The sequence below is a fragment of the Liolophura sinensis genome, chromosome 3, assembly GCF_032854445.1.
Source record: "Liolophura sinensis isolate JHLJ2023 chromosome 3, CUHK_Ljap_v2, whole genome shotgun sequence".
In the NCBI taxonomy this organism is placed as follows: domain Eukaryota; kingdom Metazoa; phylum Mollusca; class Polyplacophora; order Chitonida; family Chitonidae; genus Liolophura; species Liolophura sinensis.
Window position 1 is genome coordinate 21,100,961 of NC_088297.1, and position 21,744 is coordinate 21,122,704.

At 37.8% G+C, this 21,744-nt stretch overlaps 1 protein-coding gene across 1 annotated transcript; it reads left to right on the forward strand.

Annotated features, from left to right (window-relative positions):
• Positions 1–1,103: 1,103 nt before the first annotated feature.
• Positions 1,104–17,476, forward strand: LOC135463709 (zinc finger protein 704-like). Its single transcript, XM_064741111.1, has 7 exons — positions 1,104–1,240; positions 3,373–3,527; positions 3,975–4,225; positions 6,570–6,670; positions 8,938–9,115; positions 10,743–10,901; positions 12,285–17,476. Exons 2-7 carry the CDS (start codon positions 3,431–3,433, stop codon positions 12,513–12,515), a joined length of 1,017 nt encoding a protein of 338 aa, XP_064597181.1. The 5' UTR covers positions 1,104–1,240; positions 3,373–3,430; the 3' UTR covers positions 12,516–17,476.
• The last annotated feature ends 4,268 nt before the right edge of the window (positions 17,477–21,744 follow it).

Genomic DNA, 21,744 nt, shown 5'->3' on the forward strand with positions numbered 1-21,744 from the left:
AAAAAAAGCTCTTCCGTCTAGCGGTTTCACTCCCCACAAAGATCCAGAAAAAAACACAAAAATTTATATATGTTCCCCAATATCGCTTAATTTGTGTCTCCTTTTTACTTACTTACTAGTATTTCGTGTGAATGTATACATTCGATAAAGATTCACTTCTAAACTTGCATGATTTCAGATATATTTCTGGATGGAGTTACGACGGGGTGCGAAATGAAGTCAGTCCCGATAACAACAACTGAACGTGACCAGGGCATGCGTCGTGTTGATTGACATATGATGACAGTTGGTTGAAATCAACGTTTACCTCAGATTTTCTCCTCTTTGTCCAATTTTAAGAGGTCTATAATTTAGACTAGGGCAGAATGCCGCTATTTCAATTGCATTATAGACAAAAAACGCAAGTATATGCCAGTTACTTCGCTTGAACCAGAATTGACCTTCTTTATCTCATTGACCCGGTTCCAATATAGACCAATCACCGCGAAGAGGCGTGATCACAGTGGTCCAATGAAATGCATGAACTTGCATCATCTGGTTTTGTTGATATTTTGGCCTAAGCTCCGCCCACTTGTACCAAAACAAACCGGCGCATTTTACCGGCAAATTTTTGACAGAAGATTTGAGATACCGGCTTCAACTAAGCAGCGATCTGTTTCAGAAAAGGGTTTCCCAGCATAAGAAAGACATCACTGAGGAGTATATCTGATGGTAAAGTAAGTCAAAATGTTTGGAAATCGGCGACTGGCAAAGCGGTCAATTCTAGGAACGAGAATCTGTGCTCCTTGCCAAGATGGCCGTTTTCATCCCGGGGTCATCCAAGCACAGCGATCGAGTGAAAACCTGCCTGACAATGACCAAGTCTATACAGTGTTGTTTGACAACGGAAATTCGGGACACTTTCGAGGCAGTGAAATAATCGGGCCGGGATTTCAACAAGTGAGCCAATTGATGTTAAAACCAGGCCAAAAAGTCTATCTAACTCTGAATGGCCGGGAGATTTCAGGCGAAGTCGCATCTCATGAAATTGACAGAGACGAAGTTCATGTCAGCCTCAAGTTACCGAACGGAGAAGAGGTAAAAGTACCGAGAAAAATCGACGAAATTCGCCTCATGGAAAGCCGAAAAATCTGCAAGACTGTTTGGATCAAGACACTGACTATTCTAAATTAGCAGATCTCCATTCCGAGCCGAAAAGGAGAGCTGTCTCTCATGTAATAGACGTTCCCTGCAAAGTGAGGTAGGTTTCATTTGCCGGCATTTTTCATTCAGCCCATTCATTCTTTTGTTCTCTTCACGTCCACGTTTACAGTTGTGTTTCTCTTACTTATCAGTGGAGTTGAAAGAAGGCGGTAATTTAGAGGTAATCTACTAGTTAGCGGCGTTATTTAAGAATTCTTTGTGTTCTTTTAATTTGACGTTTTGTCGGCTCAGCTGTTAAGTAAACCCGCTGGAAGAATCGCTGACCCAGTTTCGAGGAAGGTGACCTATTTTTTCAGTATAGCTCTAACACAGATACAGCGTATCTAAATGCACAGTGTCTTTGTATGCCGGGGGAAAACTGCCATTTCACGACTCAGCTTAATGCCGGCATGGAGAAACAGAAAGCTGACTTATTACGCAGGCCATGTACAGACGAGACGAAAATATTAACTAGTGGAAAGAGAAAAAAATATGGATCAATAAAAAAAAACATCTAGGTTAAGCTTAGCTGGGCCACTGTAGCTGTTGGCCCCCTTCCATAGCCCCAGCGTTGTGTAGAAATGTCACCATCGTGGAGCAAGACTTGTTGCAGGGTGCAGTCAGCTCTAATTTTAGAACAGAACAAAGTAAAGGGGTAAAGGCAGTATTAAACAGGCTAGTTAGCCTAGGTACTGTATATGTATTAGGTAATGCGTGATCGTTTTGTTTATCAACAGTGCTGTGTTAAACCACAGGTAAATGGGTCAGATTAATTAGTAAAACAGCTCGACTATTAATTACTTATGTATATAATTACTCACATCTTTTTTTATAATATTAAAGTCTATAGTAATGTAATGAAATTTAGAAAATAATTAAAGAAGTTATGTAGTTGCAAATGTTGTTAATTCTTAATTAGTATGTAAATATTAACAAAAATAGTGAGTCAAATGATCGTACTTTGCTGCTGTATGTATATGTTTGTAACTAATGTCATCATGTGAATCACAGTTTTTCGTAATTGTGAAAAATCTAATGTAATTTAGAAAATAATTAAACAAAAGTTATTATGGTGGGGATGTTGTTAATTATTAATTAGTGTGTACACAATAAAAGAAGCATAATTGTGTCAAATGATTATAAACTGTTAGATGATGTACATGTATGTAGCAAATTTTATCACATTAACCACAGTTTTTCATAATCATAAAGGCCAAAAATCTAATGTAATTTGGAAAATAATTAAATAAAACCTATTTTGGGGGATGTGTTGTTAATTGTTAATCAGTATGTAAATAATAAAAGAAAAATAAGTGTGTCAGTTGGTTATATGTTGCTACAATATGTACATGTATGTAACAAATTTCAGCAAATCATTCATAGTTTTGCAAAATCATGAAGGACAAAAGTCTTATGTAATTTAGAGTATAATTAAGTAAGAAGTTATTCTGGCAAAGATGTTGTCCATGTTGAGAATACATATGTGAGAATACAAAAACACCATGATCCTGATAATCAAGCTTTCTGCATTACAGGCATCAAGAGGCATGTAAACTTGGTACTCTTTGTACATAACATGTATTCTATTTTGGTCACAATAAGTTAATATCAGAGCTAGTTATGCGGGATAAGCTTCACCATGGGATTCGTTCTAATTGTATTTTATGGAAAGTCTTTTTTTCTTCCAGTACATTTCCTGTCATTTGCTATTATAAGCATGAATCTGCATGATTTAGATCTATATACATTTACTGTTAAAATAAAACAGCTGTATTTTGTTAGGCTCAGTTGAGGATTTCTTTATGTTTCAATGTCATTTTCCATCACATCTTTTGAGGTTGTTACTGGTTAATGACAAAGCCAGCAGTGTCAAAAGAGTGTGACAAAATGTTTGTCTTTGTCTTAGTTCTTGTTTTTTTTTCTCCCTCCTCTTCTTCTTTATGTCATTAAGACTGTTGAGCCAAAGACTATATCATTCAAAAAGAATAAAGAAAAGCTGACTTGTTATTGCATTCATCCTGAACAAAAGTGATATGGACCTACTTTGTTCAATTTTAAACCATACACGTATATACATATGTAAATATAAATCAAAAAAACATTATGCACAATGAATCCTATGTTTCCCATGTTAAGCAGATCCCAGAAAACAAGTAATTTTTGTTATGATTTTTTTTGTTTTTTTGTTAGCCGTGCGCGTCACTCAACCAGCAGTAGCACAGGGGAGAGTACTCAGGATGATACAGAGATGATGGATGACCACATGGCGGCCATGGTGCTGACCAGTCTCTCAGTCAGTCCAGTGTCCCCTGTCTTTCCACAGAGTCCATCTGACCATCTCAGAGGTAAGCTTATTGAATGAATTTGACAACATTAGAAATAGCAGCCATTAGTGTCTTGCAAGGGAGGTAACTTACTTTCATTTTCACTTTCTGATCCTTGTGTTGTGATGCTTTGACTCTGATTCAGCCAGATCTTGAGGTTTCCTATTAAATACAGCATTTTTTTCTTTTGTAATAGAAAAGTATGCTTCTAAACCACTAGTAAAGACAATTCCCTGGTGGCAGTATACCCATGTCTGGGAATAGCCCTGTAACTAATTTTTTTTTTTTTTTTTTTTATAAATTATCATTGAATAAATTTTGTGTTTATAATTATGTATTTAACAATTCAGCCATATCAGTATTTTTCATGCGTCCATGTAATTCTTATGGTGTAGATTAATCAGTCATGTTAGAAAACATTTAGTCAACTATTTTGTAGTTGCTAATTTTTCATTCCTGTAATATTAGGCGAGTCTAAGCCCTTCTCACGAGCATATGCAGATAGCCAGTATTCCAGCAGTTTCACAAGCGGCAGTTTCCTCAGCTCAACGTGTCGTTCAGACAGAAGTGACCCTTCCCCTCCCCTCTCAGTGCCCCTCAGTGGGAGCGCACCATCGCCGTCTTACATCGGCAGCTTCCCTTGTGTGGATGAAGGAATTGACCTCGAAGAAAATGTCCGCCAGTACTTTGACAAAGCAACGGACGTTGTACCAGACAAGGTAGGCCATACTATTATGTATTAAAGGGCTATGCATGTATATTTCAGTCATTTCTCAGATCATCATTATGACGTCACAATGAAGCCAGAACAACTTTACAGGAGAAACTAAAATATTGTTACTTTGTAAAGGGTGTGCTGCAATCTTTTTTTGTGTGTATGTAACAATGGCTCCAGATCCTCCATCACACTAGTGCCACCTCACAGGACTAAAAATATACCACTTCCCCATTCATGCTAACATATTTTGGTGTATGTATTAGAATAATGATTTTGATTGGTTTTTAGTATTTGTTATATTTCACGTATCATGGTGACAGCGGTCATGTTTATTGGTAGAGGAAAACGAAGTGCCTTCTGTAAACCTCTACCTTTCCCTGGGAACCTGATAAACCTGTGGACTTAAAGCCCAAGGGCTGATTCCACAAAGGCCTTCCTGACTTATGTCAAAATTTGAAAACTCTTTAAATTTAAATGCTCAGTTTTCGGTACTGGAAATTGAAATTTGGACACCCTTGTCGTAAGATAACATTGATGAGGTTTATAAAATTTTAATTTCCAAAACCAAAGCTTTGAGATCATCTTTTAGATTTTGACTTAAGTCAGAAAGGGCTTTGTGAAATCAGCTTCAGACGATTTGTTGCTGAAAATAGGATTTCCAGATCCTGGTCTCAAATGATTCAGAATCTCTTGTCCATGTTTCAAAGATTTTTTGTGGCCTGGATTAGGAAATTATATTTTCCTATGACAAACAGATGTTGTCCATGTACATTGGGCTTAAAACCACAGCAGAACCAGTGAGAGTTGGATTTATTTATTTATTTACTTACACGCATTTACAAGTACATGTAAATTTTAACAGTGACCAGATGAAAAGTTTACACACATATCGGTATCAAAAGTAGCCATAGATTCAGTAATTATGCTATACAGAGCAATACAAAACGAACACAGTCAGCAAAGGAAAGATTACAATCAAGATATTAACTGTGTATATATTGAAAATGGGTTTTTATAAAAGCATTTACGTTTTGTTTTTCAAGCATGGTCAAATGAAACTTTTTACAGAAGGCTTTTGGAGATTTTGACTCTTTTAAGTCCCTTTCTAATGAGTTCCACAGTTTTGGACCATTGTATGAAAGGCCTTGTTTAACCCACTTTCAGGAGGGGAATGGCGTTTGGAGATCACTTGATTGGTGTTTAATGCCATACTCAAGAATATTTCACTTAAATATTTAAATGGCCAGCTTTATGGTGGGAGGAAACGGAGTCCAGGGGAACCCAAAACCATGCATCGGCAGGTTGACTGGACATTCCCGCAGAGATGGATTTAAGCCTCTAACCACATATGTCAGGGTCAGTTGGCCACAATAAGAACTCTTAAACCCAAAGAAACAATGAGTTTAAATATCTACATAATTATTCGAGTAACAGTGCAGTAAAATTCGAACATATCTATTTTCCACCAGTTATGCAACATTAGCAGCATGTGTTTAAAATGGTAACGGTAAATAAACCAGCTTTTTTTTTTAGTTGTGTTGTCACGTATGACAAGTCTTCCATGCTATGGGTTTTTTTGCCTCGGTAAAGGTTATATTTAGCCTATGACACAATAGTTTCAGGTCTTTACAGCCCAGTGTGTTTAACCAGAGACTAGTGTAACCCAGCCTTGGACCACATAGACAAATGCTTTCATGAACCAAACAGCTGACTGCCAACACACATGACCCCTTTGAGCAGAGGTCAGCTCTCAAGGTCCCGTTTTTGATTGGCTGATGCCTGTATCTTGTTATAGCTGTCCCAGTACAGCTGTGTGACCTAGTTTGCTGCAGTCAGCTGTTATGAAGTGAAGAGAAGCCAACCTGCAGCTGTGAGCGCACATACATGTGCCGTCTAGAACATTCACTGAGGCTGTATGTTTATTACATACTGTATGACGTGGACTTGACAAATATTATGCTTATGTCGGCAAATTGTCATGTCTGGGAGAGAACTTTAGTCTGAACTGGTGTAGCCCACTTACTGTCAACTCTTTCAATATTCCTGCTGCACAAACACAGTATATATAGTCTAGAAGATCAAGTAAATGCAAGGTTTACATTAGTAAACATTAAATATTGCGTACTTAGTGAGGAAGCAAGTTGAAGTGAGTTTAAACCTGGCCACATCTTCTGAACAATAAAATGAGTGAACTACTATCTAAGAAATCTTGCGTTATGATTTTGATATTTTGACCTGTCATAACACCCCAAAACACTCCCATGGTTGTTAGGACTAGTCAACTGATCATGTTAAAAACCATGATCAAAACAAGGAGATAAATAATTTTGTTGTTTAACTTGCAGGGACCAAAGAAGACAATGTTCAAATGCACTTTCCCTAAATGTGGTAAGATATTCAGCACCTGCCCAGCAGTGGAGAAACATGTCAGGGGAAATCATCTTGAGTAAGTGCGAACATTTTGTGACTGTTTTATTCCTCTGGCAAATTTGCTTGATGGCCATATCTTAAGATAATTTGACTCACTGAGTACTGTATTTGCCCTCATTTATTTATTTATTTATTTATTTCATTGGTGTTTTATGCCAAGAATATTTCACTTATACGATGGCGGCCAGCATTATCGTGGGAAGAAATCAGGTAGAGCCCGAGGAAAACCCACAACCATCAGCAGACCTACACACGTACAGCCAGAGGGGAAGCCAACATGAGCTAGACTTGAACTCACAGCAGCTCACGTGCTAACCATCTGGGCAACAGAGACCCTATATGTACCTTTAAAATTCAGTGGAAGAGTACTTTTTCAGAGGGAAATGAAGATCATAACATATGACTTCTGATGCTGAAAACTGCATATTTACATTAGGATAATCCTGCCTGCCAAACAGAACACTAGGCACCTTTTAAAATCAAAAGAAATTTCAGGGTTTAGTATGTAACTTAATGTGCCACTCTGGTTAGTATATACGAATTGCGTAGAAATATTACAATGATATGAAAGAAATCTCACAGAGTAAGCCTAACACCATGTTTCAATAGGATTTTGATGAATGACACTATTTAACTCATATAACTGAAGATTCCTTGAAAAATAAAACGTTCGACTGTGTCCGTAAAATTTTCCTGATGTGACGTGATAATATTCACTGTATGACGTCGAATCAGGCAGATGCGACACTGAGTAAGGCATTTATGCTGGGATGACGTCCATCGCGTTTGAAAGGGCAGCGTCATTTGTGGATATACGTCAGCGATTGATGATGTCATGTGTTCGTGGGACACGCTACACCAGGCAAAGTGGAAGGGACAGAAATATTTTGTTTCCATTTACTCCGACGAAACGTCAATATCAGTTTTAATTCGCTGCAATATTTTCACACTTTAGGAAAGCAATTCAGACTATCCCAGTCTTTATCAATTCACCTTGCTTTAAGACACAGATGTTTTGACACCAAAGTAGCTCTTTAATGGTAGAAGTCATGGATGGATTTCACATAGGCCTACAGTATAAATTGATCAGTTGTTTCAGTTTTCTTCAAAAATTAGGATTGTTAAGTACGAGGTTAAACCTCTAGTACTCACTCATTCTTGAATATTACCATACCACTGTTTGATTTTGTTTCCATTCGCAAATTTTGGCATTTTGTAGTATCTCACCCATGTCAGTTATGAGACCATAATTCCTCAACCTTTTTGCATATGAAAGATCAACTATAGTGCAGTTTATGCAAGTTTTTGATTTGATTTTGGAGACAAAACTACATTGCTTGGAGAGGACAGTTTCAGGGATTCTCAAAAAGTTTAATTTTATCAGTCAGCACAGAATAATGCCCACAGAATACGCTTGAATGAACACAGATATGTGAAAAGGTTGAAGAATTACAGTACATGATGTCAGTAATACTGGCTGAGAATCTTTCTTGGCTTATAGCTTCAAATATGTTATACTAAAATCATTTTGTGCCCAGGGCATATATTTGTCTTGTCTTTTGCGATCTAATTATACAAGTTAATGGGTTAACATATTCAAAAATGACCACTGAATCGTTTCCTGCTTTTTTCGCTGATTGATGAAGGTGTGGTACCGTCAGTGCCACAGGCTAAAGTAAGATACTTACATAGCAGTAGTAGAACAGTTGTCTCCCCTGAATCATTCAAGCCTGACTGAAGCACAGTGTAATTCCTCACTTTAATGAGACCCTGCATGACTAGGTCACATAGAGGTTGGCCTGATGATATCTGGCCTAGTTGGTGGAAAGTGCATTAACTAATACTGGTATTAAATCATATTTAATATTTTAGATTTTAGCCAAACTCAGCAGACAATACAGTTGTCCAAAATCAAAGTATAACAGCAGCCGATTTAGATCATATTTAATATACTGTTACACAGTTATTTTTGGGTTAAGTTCAAAATTGCAGGCTAAGTTAAATTTGGTACTGAGTCTTAAAACAGTTTTGAACAACCAAGCCCGGATGTCTTTGGCTTGTCTTTCCATTGTCACTAAAATATGTATTTGTGCTGCATGGCTAGGTGACGTCACCCCATTATTTTTTTATGTTAGTTTGGTCATGCCATGATGCATCATGATGTCACCTGGACTCAACAAACAGTGAGAATGGAGGAAATATACAAATTCATTATCTAAAGAAGGGTTTGAACTGAAGCTTTGTGTGTCCAAATCTTATTCATGTTTGTGTTTGTCATTGCAGGATGAAAGAGGACAGTCCCGATCTGTCAGACCATGAAGAAGAGTTCTACTACACGGAAATTGAAGTCAATGTGGAAAATGTCACAAAAACTTTCTCAGACATGAGTACATCATCTTCACCTACATCGAGTTTCGAGCCTTTGAAAACACCCATAAGCGATCATGACTATCAGAGAAAGGTGAGTTCAGGAATTCTGTCATCAGTGGTTCAGCATGATTTGTTTTTAACATTTAAGAAAAAGAAATCTGTATCTGACAACATGAGGGTCCTTTGCTATGAAAGTCCCGAGTCATCTAATGCAACATACTCCTGAAAGATGGCTAGCCTTTTTACCTTGGCTGCAGGTTTGGGTAGTTACATCATCATTGTGAGGCACAGAGAGACAAAAAAAGGATTTTTCAGAAATAGAACATTTATTCAGGACCATCCAGAAACAGTGCACAATAAACAATGACCAGGGAGTTCTACAGGGTTGTCTCAACAGTGGTGTCTAGCATGACACCAGACAGCACAATACCAATCACTGTTGTTTGCAGGGACTTTGGACACATTCACCATAAAACAGTATCACATGACTGGTTGACCTCACTTCATGTTACATCATCTCTGGTAATTGGTTTCAATTGCACTTGTAATCAGCGAAAACAATATGTGCAAAGTAAGTGGAACATTTGTACCTAAGGTCAGAAAAGAGTCAACCAAGGGAGGTTACTCTTAACTGACCTGTCACATCTGTTTGCATACGGTAATTTCCTCTGGAGCCTGCCAGACTGCCTCCACCTGCAAAACTGACCCAGTGGCTTATAATGTGTAATGGAGAAGAAAACATGAAAATGATGCCAAAATCAGATGAAAGAGGGTCAAAACTAATTTGCAAATTTCATCTTTAATATTTTTTTAGACTTTGTCAAACAGGAGAAAAGGGTCTTTGAAAATATTTTTGTATGGTGGGTATTTGGGACCACTGTTTGGTATTGATCATCATTGCATAATAATGTTCTAAATAAGGATGTGATGGATGTCTAATAAATTTATTGAATTTAAATTTGTTGTTTATATCCTAAGATGTGAATTATGATAATATTTATGGGTATATTAAAAATATAAATATGATCAAGATCCAGGTTGAACACATTTGTGAACTGAAAAGACTAAATTCTAATGCAAATATATTTATTAAATATGTGCTACATCATCATGTATTAAGATATTACATAAAGACTATATATGTATATAACAAAGGTTGGCCTAAATACCCACCATACAAAAATTATTTTCAAGTGTATATCTTTTTATCGTAGAGAAAAATCAAAAAAAAATATTGAAGACCACATTGACAACTATGTTGTCGCACTCTTTCATCTAAACTTCATGTAATTTTTATGTTTTCTCCAGCACTGGCTTGCTGGCTTACTGCAACAACCAGACCCTTGACCATGCAGTGAGAGAGTTCAAATCTAGCTGTTACTCAGCTGCAGCTTTAAGTTTGGAGCTTTGCTAAGTATCTGTTGAAGGGCAATGGTTTACTCAAGGTGTTACACTAGTTTCCTCCACCCATAAGCTTGACAGCATCCATATAAGTGAAAACTGGCAGCATCCTGCGGATGGTTTTGGGTTTCTACCGGGCTTTGCCCGGTTTCCTCCCGCCATAATAAGTCTTTCTTTTTTTCGATTTGTAACATTATATCTGGTTTTCATTATCAATGAAAAATGTATTAATGATGTTGGAATATTTAATTCTAATTTAAAGATAAATGTTCAGAAAAGTTTTTTAATTTCTCTACTTACATTTTCATTGTTGGCAGTTTCATCAAGGTCAAAGTCAAGGTCAGTTGCAGTCCTCCTCGGTTCCTGGAGAAGGTGCATTCTTCGGCCAAGCGACTTCGAACCCAATTCCAATCAATATGTCAGAGGTCAAAAGGTCATTGTCTTGGCAGAATTCGCCGGGTTTTCCTGGGCAGGCGGTAAGTAGCACTGTGGATGTGATCGTGACTATAATATTAGCAGTCTAGGTACTTCTTCGTTTGGAGTTCAACAGAAGAGGATGGGCTAGTATTGGTGAACTTTAGGACACTCTGACTGGATGGTCAAGGGGTGTCATATCTGGTGTGTCAGACTTAGCATATCAGTGAGGCACCACTATCATTTTGTTACATGATTAGATATACACAATGTTCAAGACTGATTGTGGGCCTTGGTGGCAATGAGTGGTTGACAAGATTCATGTGGTCGTTTGCAAATGTCTAACATTCAGTGAAGACAGAGCTTGTCTTGCACCAACATAGTGTGCATATCTGTACGTCACAAGTGGGAAAGTTTCATTAGTAACTTGCCAAAGGTGGGTGGTTTTATTCTATGCACTGTTACCTCCACAGCTGAAACTGACCTTGTAGGCGAAAATTCTCGAGTGTCACATTCACTCTAAACTAAACCTGGTCAGACATGTAAAGTATGGTGACTTATCTAATTCCACAAAATCACATAATAGCAGAGTTGTTGTGAAAAAGTTACTGGTTGAAATTACTTTTGGGACAACATACTATGACTCATGCCAGCACCGCATCAACACTGCACCAGCACCGCATCAACACTGCACCAGCAGCACACCAACACTGCACCAGAACCGCATCAACACTGCACCAGCAGCACACCAACACAACACCAGCACCGCATCAACACTGCACCAGCACCGCATCAACACTGCACCAGCAGCACACCAACACTGCACCAGCATTGCATCAACACTGCACCAGAAGCACACCAACACTGCACCAGCAGCACACCAACACTGCACCAGCAGCACACCAACACTGCACCAGCATCGCATCAACACTGCACCAGAAGCACACCAACACTGCACCAGCAGCACACCAACACTGCACCAGTGCCACATCAACACTGCACTAACACCACTGGCCAGGTACCTGATAATCTTTATCAAAAACAGCTGCAGGAAAACCATTGAGCACTGGATTTGAACTTTCAACCTCATATGGCTCAGAGACTAGCTATTAGACTTTCAGTTTGATGTTAATTTTCAGTTTAACTCATGACTCATGCCAGCAGCACACCAACACTGTACCAGCACCGCATCAACACTGCACCAGCACCGCATCAACACTGCACCAGCACTGCATCAACACTGCACCAGCAGCACACCAACACTGCACCAGCACCACATCAACACTGCACTAACACCGCTGGCCAGGTACCTGATAATCTTTATCAAAAACAACTGCAGGGAAACCAGTGAGCACTGGATTTGAACTTTCAACCTCATATAGCTCAGAGACTAGCTATTAGACTTTCAGTTTGATGTTCATTTTCACTTTAACTTCTGTCTTCAGTTATCTCCCTTGTCCCGGTTCTCCCGACCCAGCCCACAGGAGCGTCTCCAACAACACCAGGCCCAGTCTCCCAAAACTCACACCATTTCCTCCTCACCCAAGAGTCTGAGCCAGTACAAGAAGCCGCGCAGTGACGTCAGGAAGTGCCGCAAAGTGTATGGGATGGAAAACAGAGACATGTGGTGTACACAGTGCAAGTGGAAGAAGGCGTGTACAAGATTCATGGAATGAGTTGGCAAGTTGCTCGTTTGCCAAATTTTCAGTCAGTCTAAATGTCTCCGAGGCTTGGAGTAGACAAAATCAAGAAAACAAAAGCCCCAGGGCGAATAGTGCGCAGGTAGCTGTGCATTCTCTAGCAATTATGTCCTTCTCAGGTTTAAACAGAGTGCCCTAATGAACTAATGCACTTGTTTGCCTAACTTACACATCGAGGTATGTATATAGGTGCCAGTTGTGAGATCAGCCTTCATCATACCTGAATTATAGACTGTGTTAAAGTGCAACTCTCATTCAGGTAATAAGATTTTGTACCTGACCGTCATCCAGGTATGTACCTGTACATGGTGTAAATCTCTTGCACCTGACTCTAGGCCTACTTGCCATATACTGGGCTTAGTTGTTGAAGGACTGGTATGTTAGGGTTGAGAGTAGAATTAAATCACAACCATGATAGTGTATTAGTACTTACATGCAGCCCTCATCAGAAGGGCCTGTTTTTCATGCCGAGGTTGAGGTCAACCTTCACCTTGAGGTCAACCTTCACTTTACAAGTGAAAGTCCCTCATGCCATCTTGTATCCAACATCATCTTGATGTCTCTTGGAATCCGTCAGCATAAACATCTCAGATGGTAAGAAGAAATTGTTCTTAAAGCAAAAAAAAACCTTCTTTTGTGACATTCAGAAAGTTTTATGTATGTAATCTCAGTAGAACTTACAGTTGCTTTGTACAGTTGAGAACAACATTCTGGAATGGTACTGTATGAAACCTGCCTAGCTGTTATTGTTATTATTCTTAGTGCTGATGTTACCGTCTGTTGGTGAATGGAGTGTACTGTGCCAATGTTGTTATGTCTGTCAGTGCCACTGCATGGGGTGGGTTATAGCATGGAATGTTGTGTGCTTCAGTCGTACTGGCAGTTTTCTGTGAATTGAAGTCACCCTAGGTGGCATTGTTATGAATTGTGGTCAGTGCATAATAGACAATAATAACAGTGCATTTAGGAGCTTCCCTAATTTTGTGTGAGGATAAGTATAAAAGGTGGAGATATTTATAGACAATTTTATTTTTAAAAAGTTGTTACAGGAAGATAAGCATGCATGAGACTTGATAGCCCATGTGGAAATAGTGCTGGTGGATTTTAGTGTCTTGCAATTTTATGGGCAGAAACATGCTCAAATTGTTTAATCGTTACACCAAACTGAAACAGATACTTACATAGAGACAGCCTGAGGTAGCACATTTCATTCATTAAAAGCCTAGATTACCGAGTCTGAGGGATTGTAGGGGAAGTAACTCTTATGTATGATTTGTCTCAAATGAGCTGCCGTCTTGTGACAATTAAGTCTCATGAAAATTTGACATGGTGCCTTCCATGTGATGTTTAGAACTGAACTAAAATGTCAAGGATGTGGACAGATTGGGATTTAATTGTGAAGACTATATTACAAATCTGTTCACTCAGAGGAGACGATCAGTTTCTGAATTGTGAGAATACCATCTGGTCCATATACTAGTATTCTGAAGGAGTTGCGTCCCTTGAGCCCATACTTTTTGTTTTCATTACAGAGAGTAGGGCCTGTGTGAGTGCATTGTAGAGAGATACGATTTGTCAGTCAATGCAGTTAATAATACCTCTGAAAACTTTTTCAAAGACAAGATTGACTGGCAAAGGGTTTACTTACCAGACTTCCCAAGTTCAAATTGTGGAACATATGCTCATGAAAAGATAAGGTGACTTACCATCAACTGATCATCAGAGTTTTTCACACATTGCTGTTCCTCTGTATTCAAGCATTTGGACTGAAATTAGACTCTTGTATGACTTTGTTGTTTTCATCGTCTATTTCTTATGGCCTGTGACTGAAAATCTGTATCAAACTCATGAAACTCATCAAACCTCAGAAATTTGAGGCTGACATCGAATACTTTGGTTTCATGTATGTCTTTTAACAGAAAGGATATTTAAGTGATGCAGAATTGAAAAACAAAAACGTTGATTTTAACTGTGTGACAGCAAAACATTGTTTTGATCCACATTGAATATATGTAAAGCAGTAGTGTACTGTGATCGTGGAAGCGACTTTTGCAATATACGTAATGCAATTATATTGACACAAACTCATGCGGTTTATTTTTAAGAGCTGCAAAAAGGCTCTAAATTTTTTAATATAACATTACAAATTTGGTGAATTATGCAACATGGTTAAGAAAAAAATGTAGCTCAATGTTTTTTCCTCAGTGTTCGGTTTTGTAATTCAGAGATACTTGTACCCCAGTAGCCAGATTAGTATTACCAGGTACCTTTCATCTCAATCAGCCCAAGCACATGTTATACTGACTTCTCTTGTCCCAGTAGTTTTACTTAGTTTATAAATACATAAGAACAAATCCTGTAGCTTCCACATTTGTCATGTAGTGCTAATCCACAGTATTTGATTGTTTATTAATTGTGGTTGTTAATAATTTTGTCAGCTATTAAAAGAATTTGTATTTTCAAAAGACATTTTTGTCATATGAAATATAGACAATCATGTAAAATGTGCTAGTTTTAAATTTGAACTGTTCAGATTATATTATGAATTTTTAAAAATTTCATTATTGTTGTCTTGTACATTCTCAAAACTGTACTTTTATATGTTTAGTCCAATATTTAAAAGAAAAAAGATAGTTGTAATTCTCAACATAATAATGAAAATCCTTAATTTGCATATTTATCAGTGAACAATCTTTGTATTGCAGTGCTGTGAATTGCACTTTTCATAACATATGTCAGAGGGCTAGCTTCTGACATGCAGAATAAATGGCACAACATCTTGTCTCATTGAGATGGTTAGAATCTTTGTATAAGTAGACATGAAATATTCAGCATGTAGTTATGTAAACTGCACCTGTCTTGTATAAGCACTAATCAATGCATACCTATTTTGACCAAGAAAAACAATGCAAATAGAGAATCGTATGTGTGGCGCTATAATGAGAATAAGTAGTTATGAGCACAAGGTGAAATCTTACCACCTGGGGAAGTGTGAGTCTTTGAACCTGTACCTTTGTAAATGATGTCTTTTTTGCTTAGAAACAATGATGTGTTTAGACTCATGAACATCTTACCCAACGTTTTACCTCACAATGAAATCACGAGAATTAAAGGTTTTAGTTCATGTCTGTCTTTGTTCAAACAAAAAACAGCTCACTCGTTCATTGAAGACTGCATTTAATAAATGTGTTTTTTCTGTTTCTATTTTAAGAATACATATTCATAAATGTTGGTGAAAAACCAGTGCAGTTATCAGATAGATTGTAAACAGTCATAGAAACCAGATGTCACAGAAATCCCAATCTTTGATTATATTTGTTATTCCAGCAGAATTTAGCACTGAATCAAATCAAGACAGGAGAGAGGGGGTACGTAGTGTTGGGAGATGTTATTGGAAATGTTTACCATTCCTACAATCTCTTGTATTTTTCAAGAAACAAATGAGGCTGATAATGTGTTGATAATCAGTTGCTACATTACATTGCACCTGACAAGGCTGGTTGCTGTGGCACAGTTAAAATTAGGTCCCATTATGGGCACATTTTGTGAAAGAAACTGAAGTTTGAATTATGTAACCACAGAATATGCCACCATTTGTCTACCAACCCCAGTAGAGATAGTTTCATTCACGTTTTTGTATCAGCTGAGATTCAGGTTGGAAATTTTCAAGTCAACGTCGTGAAGAAATCCAAAATTGTTTTGTGGGATAGAATTTTTTTTTTGTTCTGATTCGTGTGTTACGTCGAACTTAAGAATATTTCACTGATGTGACGGCGGCCAGCATTATGGTGGGAGAAAACCCGGCAGAGCCCGGGGTCTGTGGGATAGACAAAAAAAAACTACTAACATAGCATAAGTCGCATGGCTTCTTCGTATAAGGTCTGCCCCACACTGTTGGATTTGGCGCCGATGTATCAGAAGTGACAGTATCAGAAGAGGGAGGTGGGTGATGTTTCTTTGCCGGTGCCATTTCACAGGCTGTCTGGTCCCTGTATTCTAAATGATAATCATTTTGTATCTCATATCAGGTAACAGTTATTGTGATGTGTATGCTAAAGGTATAATACTGGTGTAAAGTGGTACAAAGACCGACTATGTACCATTCCAATGAAGTTGCTGTTGATGTTTGTTGATATTGTGAGTGATATTATTGTGTGTCTGTTGTCTTGTACATAGAAGTGGTGTCTTTGTTGTTGTTTTAATTATTGATTAATTATTAAGGTTTATTTTAGGTATGTGTAATAATAGTGGAGGTTTGCACGGTTTATGCTATCTCCAAACAGACAGTCCTTGTACAAAACTTTGAAAGTTTTAGACTTTCTGTTTTAAAACTTTGAATGATTTTTGGTGAATCACCCCTCAAGGTTTGATACTTTGTATGACAATGTAGTTTTCCTGGAAAACGAAGCAAAGATCACAGTCATTTTGACAAAATTGTGACGAGATTGTGACATTACATGCCTATATGACCCTAATTCTGACATGTATAACATCCTGAAGTCAGTTGTTTGAGGTTTAATTTCATGGCATCTACTTCATTTGGATCTCCAGTAAATTACGTAAAATGTAATATTGCCTTTGTTAATTGTGAATTTGTTTAAGTTGTGAGATTCACGGGACAGAAGCCGAATAGTTAAAATCAGTTGTAAAGGGCATCTGTGGTATAATACAAGAGAATACTCCATTCAACTCTATGCTTCATGAGTTAGTTAGAAGATGCACTGTACTTGGTAGAATAAAAATGGCGTCGACCCGTAGACAAAACTCAACAAAAACGACTAATCTTGCTTGGAGAGAGTGTAATCCGTGTTTCAGCTTTCTTGTACACATATGTTTATGGTTTTGGATAAAAACTGTGATTCTATTTTATATGCTAATATGTTCAATCTATCTGGCGCTTTTTTTAAATGTGATTTAAAACATCCATTGAATTTTTACATCTACTAAAAATTGAACATTGAACATCTACACTGTATGTTTATATGTACTGGAGCATGTCCATTTCTATTATTTGACGAGATTTATGCCTGTAGGAGTATATCGATGAAAGGACGTGTGTACTTGCTTCCAGCAGGTTTCGTTGAGTACCATTGCATTTGTAAGGGTTCTCTCTAGAGGACAAGGGTATCTTATTTTCAGTTCACAATATAAGACGCAGTGGAATTATCCCTGTATATGTTATTGCCTTTAAATTCTTAGATTTGTTAAAGGTTTACGATCTCTTTTTTACAGATCACAATTTTTTTTTGCTATGGCAAGTATCAGGGATTATCAACTCTGTCTGTGATGCTTCCAGATACGCCCGACAATAATTTTGTGAAGCACGTTATTTAGAAAAATGCTCATGAAAGGACTTAACGGTCCAACATTATTAATAGTTTGGTAAAGATGTTTTGACCTACCTGATGTTTTAAATTGTAAAAAAAGTGTTTGTAAGTTTGAGAAACGATGAATATTCCTTATATGAAAACATTTACAGGCTACTGCTGTTGTTTCTATCCACACCATTTTTAATTTTCCATAATTTTCATTACAGCCAATTGATTGTATATATCGTGGAACAGTGTTCATAATTTTAACGTACGAAAGGCAATGATATACTTCAGTCCGTCTGTATAGTGCTACACAAGAAATGTCGAAGCCGTTTAAATGTATATCGATATATTCTTTCGTCTCTGTATCTCTTCATACCCGTGGCCATGGTATAGACATTGTATGTATGTGTGTGCATCGTGTGATAATTTACTGTCAATATATTGTTATCATCAACTTGTGTCAACTCGCTCTGCCTGTAGCCTTCAGTTTATTTGGTTGAGAATGTGATAGTACGGTCATGTATTTTTATTAGGGAATGTAAGAAGGAAAGGGAATGTTTCCTGTTGCTTCGAACCCAGATGTCATCAGCGGTGTTAGCGACTGTAAAAATCAGATCAGTGAAATCTTTAGACTGATAGGACATCAGAAATTGATTCTGGCCGTCTGGCGATGTAGTTTCACTTTGATTATGTGAATCAACCATTCTCTCATTTCGTATGGTCAGAACAATTCTGTAACTCTTGCTTATTTGTCTTGCAAATTTTTAATTTTGACACTATCGATGTAGGGTCTATCACTGTCCTTGAGGACAGCTTGGTACTTCGACATATGTTATAAATAGGTTCATCGAAATTTCTGTACATCGAGCGTGCCAATGATCATGGAGAAATCTTTATTTTTGACTAGCCGACGGATCGCTCTGCTAAAGCAATCTGCAAGGTCTGATGGGTTGAATATATTGTTGAATTTTTAATGCATCCATTTGAGGGTGTTGTCAACGTTAGATCACCCGACATAAATCTTCTTTGCCGTCTGTAAATCTTAATTACGTTGAACATCTCTAAATGGAATTTTTCAGAGTGAGGTCGGCATATGCTATATCCAGTTAATGCAATGAAATACTTCACCCCCACTAGCTATCGGGCTCTTGATCACTGCGTTCTGACAGCCCAACGCCTTGTGTAGTAATATGTTCCACTAACTCCTTTCGATACAGGCCCTGGGATCACGAAGTGATCTTAGACTTAAGTCAAAATTGCGATCATTAAACTCGGTATGTTCCTTTCCTTAATTTAAGCTGAAATTTGTTCTACAGTAACTTACCCAGCATTTACGTTGTGGAACAATATTTTGACCTAGTTACATAAGAAATGGCCATTTTAAAGTAATGTGAAATTTTGACTCCAGTCTAAGATTGCTTCTTGATGCCGGGTCCTGGTGTTACTATGTTAGTATCCTCTGTATGGCTTTGCCAAACCTTTCTATAGTGATGGAACTGTGTACTTGTGAATTCACGAAGAAGAAACAAATTATTTACTTTAATTATATTTAGGTACCATTCTTAGAAATTTATATACTGCGTGTATGAAGTTTGGTTCTCTCGGAAGATGAAATGTTTTATAAAATTATGAATATTTTTGGAGGAACCCTGTTCCTCAGTGTACGATCTTCTATATATTTGACATTGCGAAATAAATGCCTGGTCATTTTAAGCATTAAAGTATGAGCTTTCATATAAGTACGACTGGACTTGGGTCACAGCTTAATATTTTCTCAAATTTGATTTTTCACCGAGGGTCGTGGTTGGTCAATTCCGTAAACGTGATCACCGATCACCGAAATCGAGTGCTCAGTACTATGTGCTGTCTCGATTGGCGTTGAGCACTGAGAGGTTAGAGCAAGGAAACATGACTGGTTGGCCTGGTGTCAGTATAATGTGACCGGATGGGGTGTCATGTTTGATGTCCTCGGCATGATACATCTGTTTCGGCAGCACTTGGGCGGCACGGACTTACCCTGCCACGAGAAGATACAGTATATACCTAATGACTTTTGGTCATCATATGACGGAAAATTGTTAAGTACGACGTTAAATATCAAGTATACATATACATACCGGTACATTTGCTTTCGGGATGTTGGGATGTAGATTTTGCCAAATGTTTATTTATTTCTCTGATTATTGTTTATGTCGTACTCAAAAAGTTTTCCCTTGTACGGCGGCGGTCATTTGTATAGGTGGAGAAGAACGAACTGTCCGAGGTCAACTACCCACCATTAGCAAATTGCTGCCAAACTTCTTGGATGTTTTGAACCTCAAGTGTCCTAGCGATAGATGAAGAGGCAAGCATACTACAATCACTCAGACACGTCATGCTCCGTGTCACATATGCTTTTGCGAGGCCTGACTCTCGCATTGAGTTCAGCTAGACTTTCATTAATGTTTAGATCTTCTTTCGCTATACGGCGTCCTCCCCCAGCAGAAATATTTATGGTGCTGCTGGAAGTGTGGAAGGGTAAGCGAAGTATCCAAATCGTCAGCTGGTAAAATAATAGCCAAATTCAAATTCATCAAGACAAGTTTCATTAACAAAAGGAGCATTACAATCTCTCTAAATATATACACATGTGGCTTTAACGGGAGATAGTTATCTATGAACAACAGTAGTCTGCAGTTTCTATAACTGTTGACATGACGTGTTTTAGTATACGGATACGGCATTCATCATTAACTGACCCATACTCCCTGATCTAAATTTTGGCAGTTTAATTTCCAAGTTTCTCGCAGAATCACAGCGTGACATTGTAGAGGGCGCTGCCGGTTCAAGTTTAACAAAGTGACTTTGTTACCTATTCACAGAATACGGTCAGTAACAAAGTAGTTTGTTAGTTTTAACAAATAGTTTGCTAAAAGATGGTTAACAAAGTAAACTCTTTTAAAATGTAACAAAGTAGTATTTTCAGTTGACCTTAATCCCAGATAAGCCAAAACTGGGAAGGGGCACAACTTGTACCCATCGAAATACCTACACACTGTTGATATACGAATTGCAGATATATGTTGTTAATGAGAAATTCAAAGTATCTCATGAACAGCAAAAATAATGGAACTGAAAAAGCCATAGTTTGACAACTGACGTTAATGTAGCGGTGCCCGGTTTTATTGAACACCGAAGCAATTTACGATGAAATTCTATCAACTGAGTCTGTGAGGAATAGTTGTACAAAGAACGGGGAAATACCAACTGGGAATGTTCTTATACAATACATGTATTTGACTGTGTTGGTCTTTAGTCAGGCGTTTTAAATAAAGGATTCACGTGCCGTTTACGCCTGAATTTTACTCCTTGTAAACGCAAGGCGTTTGATAGAACACTGATGAGAAACTGGTTATTGAAGTAACAGTATGAGGGACCTACATTAAACAGGCGTGGTATGTACATATACACTCCATATGTTGGACCATCCCTGGCACTCCCACGTGCACCGTCCAAGGACAACTGCCACCAACACTCTAAATATTAATCTGTTAATTTTAAGGGAAAGTCTGTTGTCTGCATGAGTGATGTTGGAATGTATTCTGTTATAATAACATAATATTCTGTCATATGCAACATTATAATATCCCGTTAGTCTAATAGAACCTTTTATGTTAAAATAATAGAATATGTGTGTTATATTTAAAAGAACAGTCTGCTGCAATAACAGAATACATTCTAGCATCACTCGGACATCAGATTTTCTGTAAAAATTAACAGATCAATTTTTGAAGTGCAGGTCCCTCTAAAAATTCCTTCCATGGCCTATAACGACTTGTATACCGTGCAACGTTGCTGTTTCGTATCAAACGTCTCCTCTTTAATGACAATTTCAAACCAGCTTTGCTTAC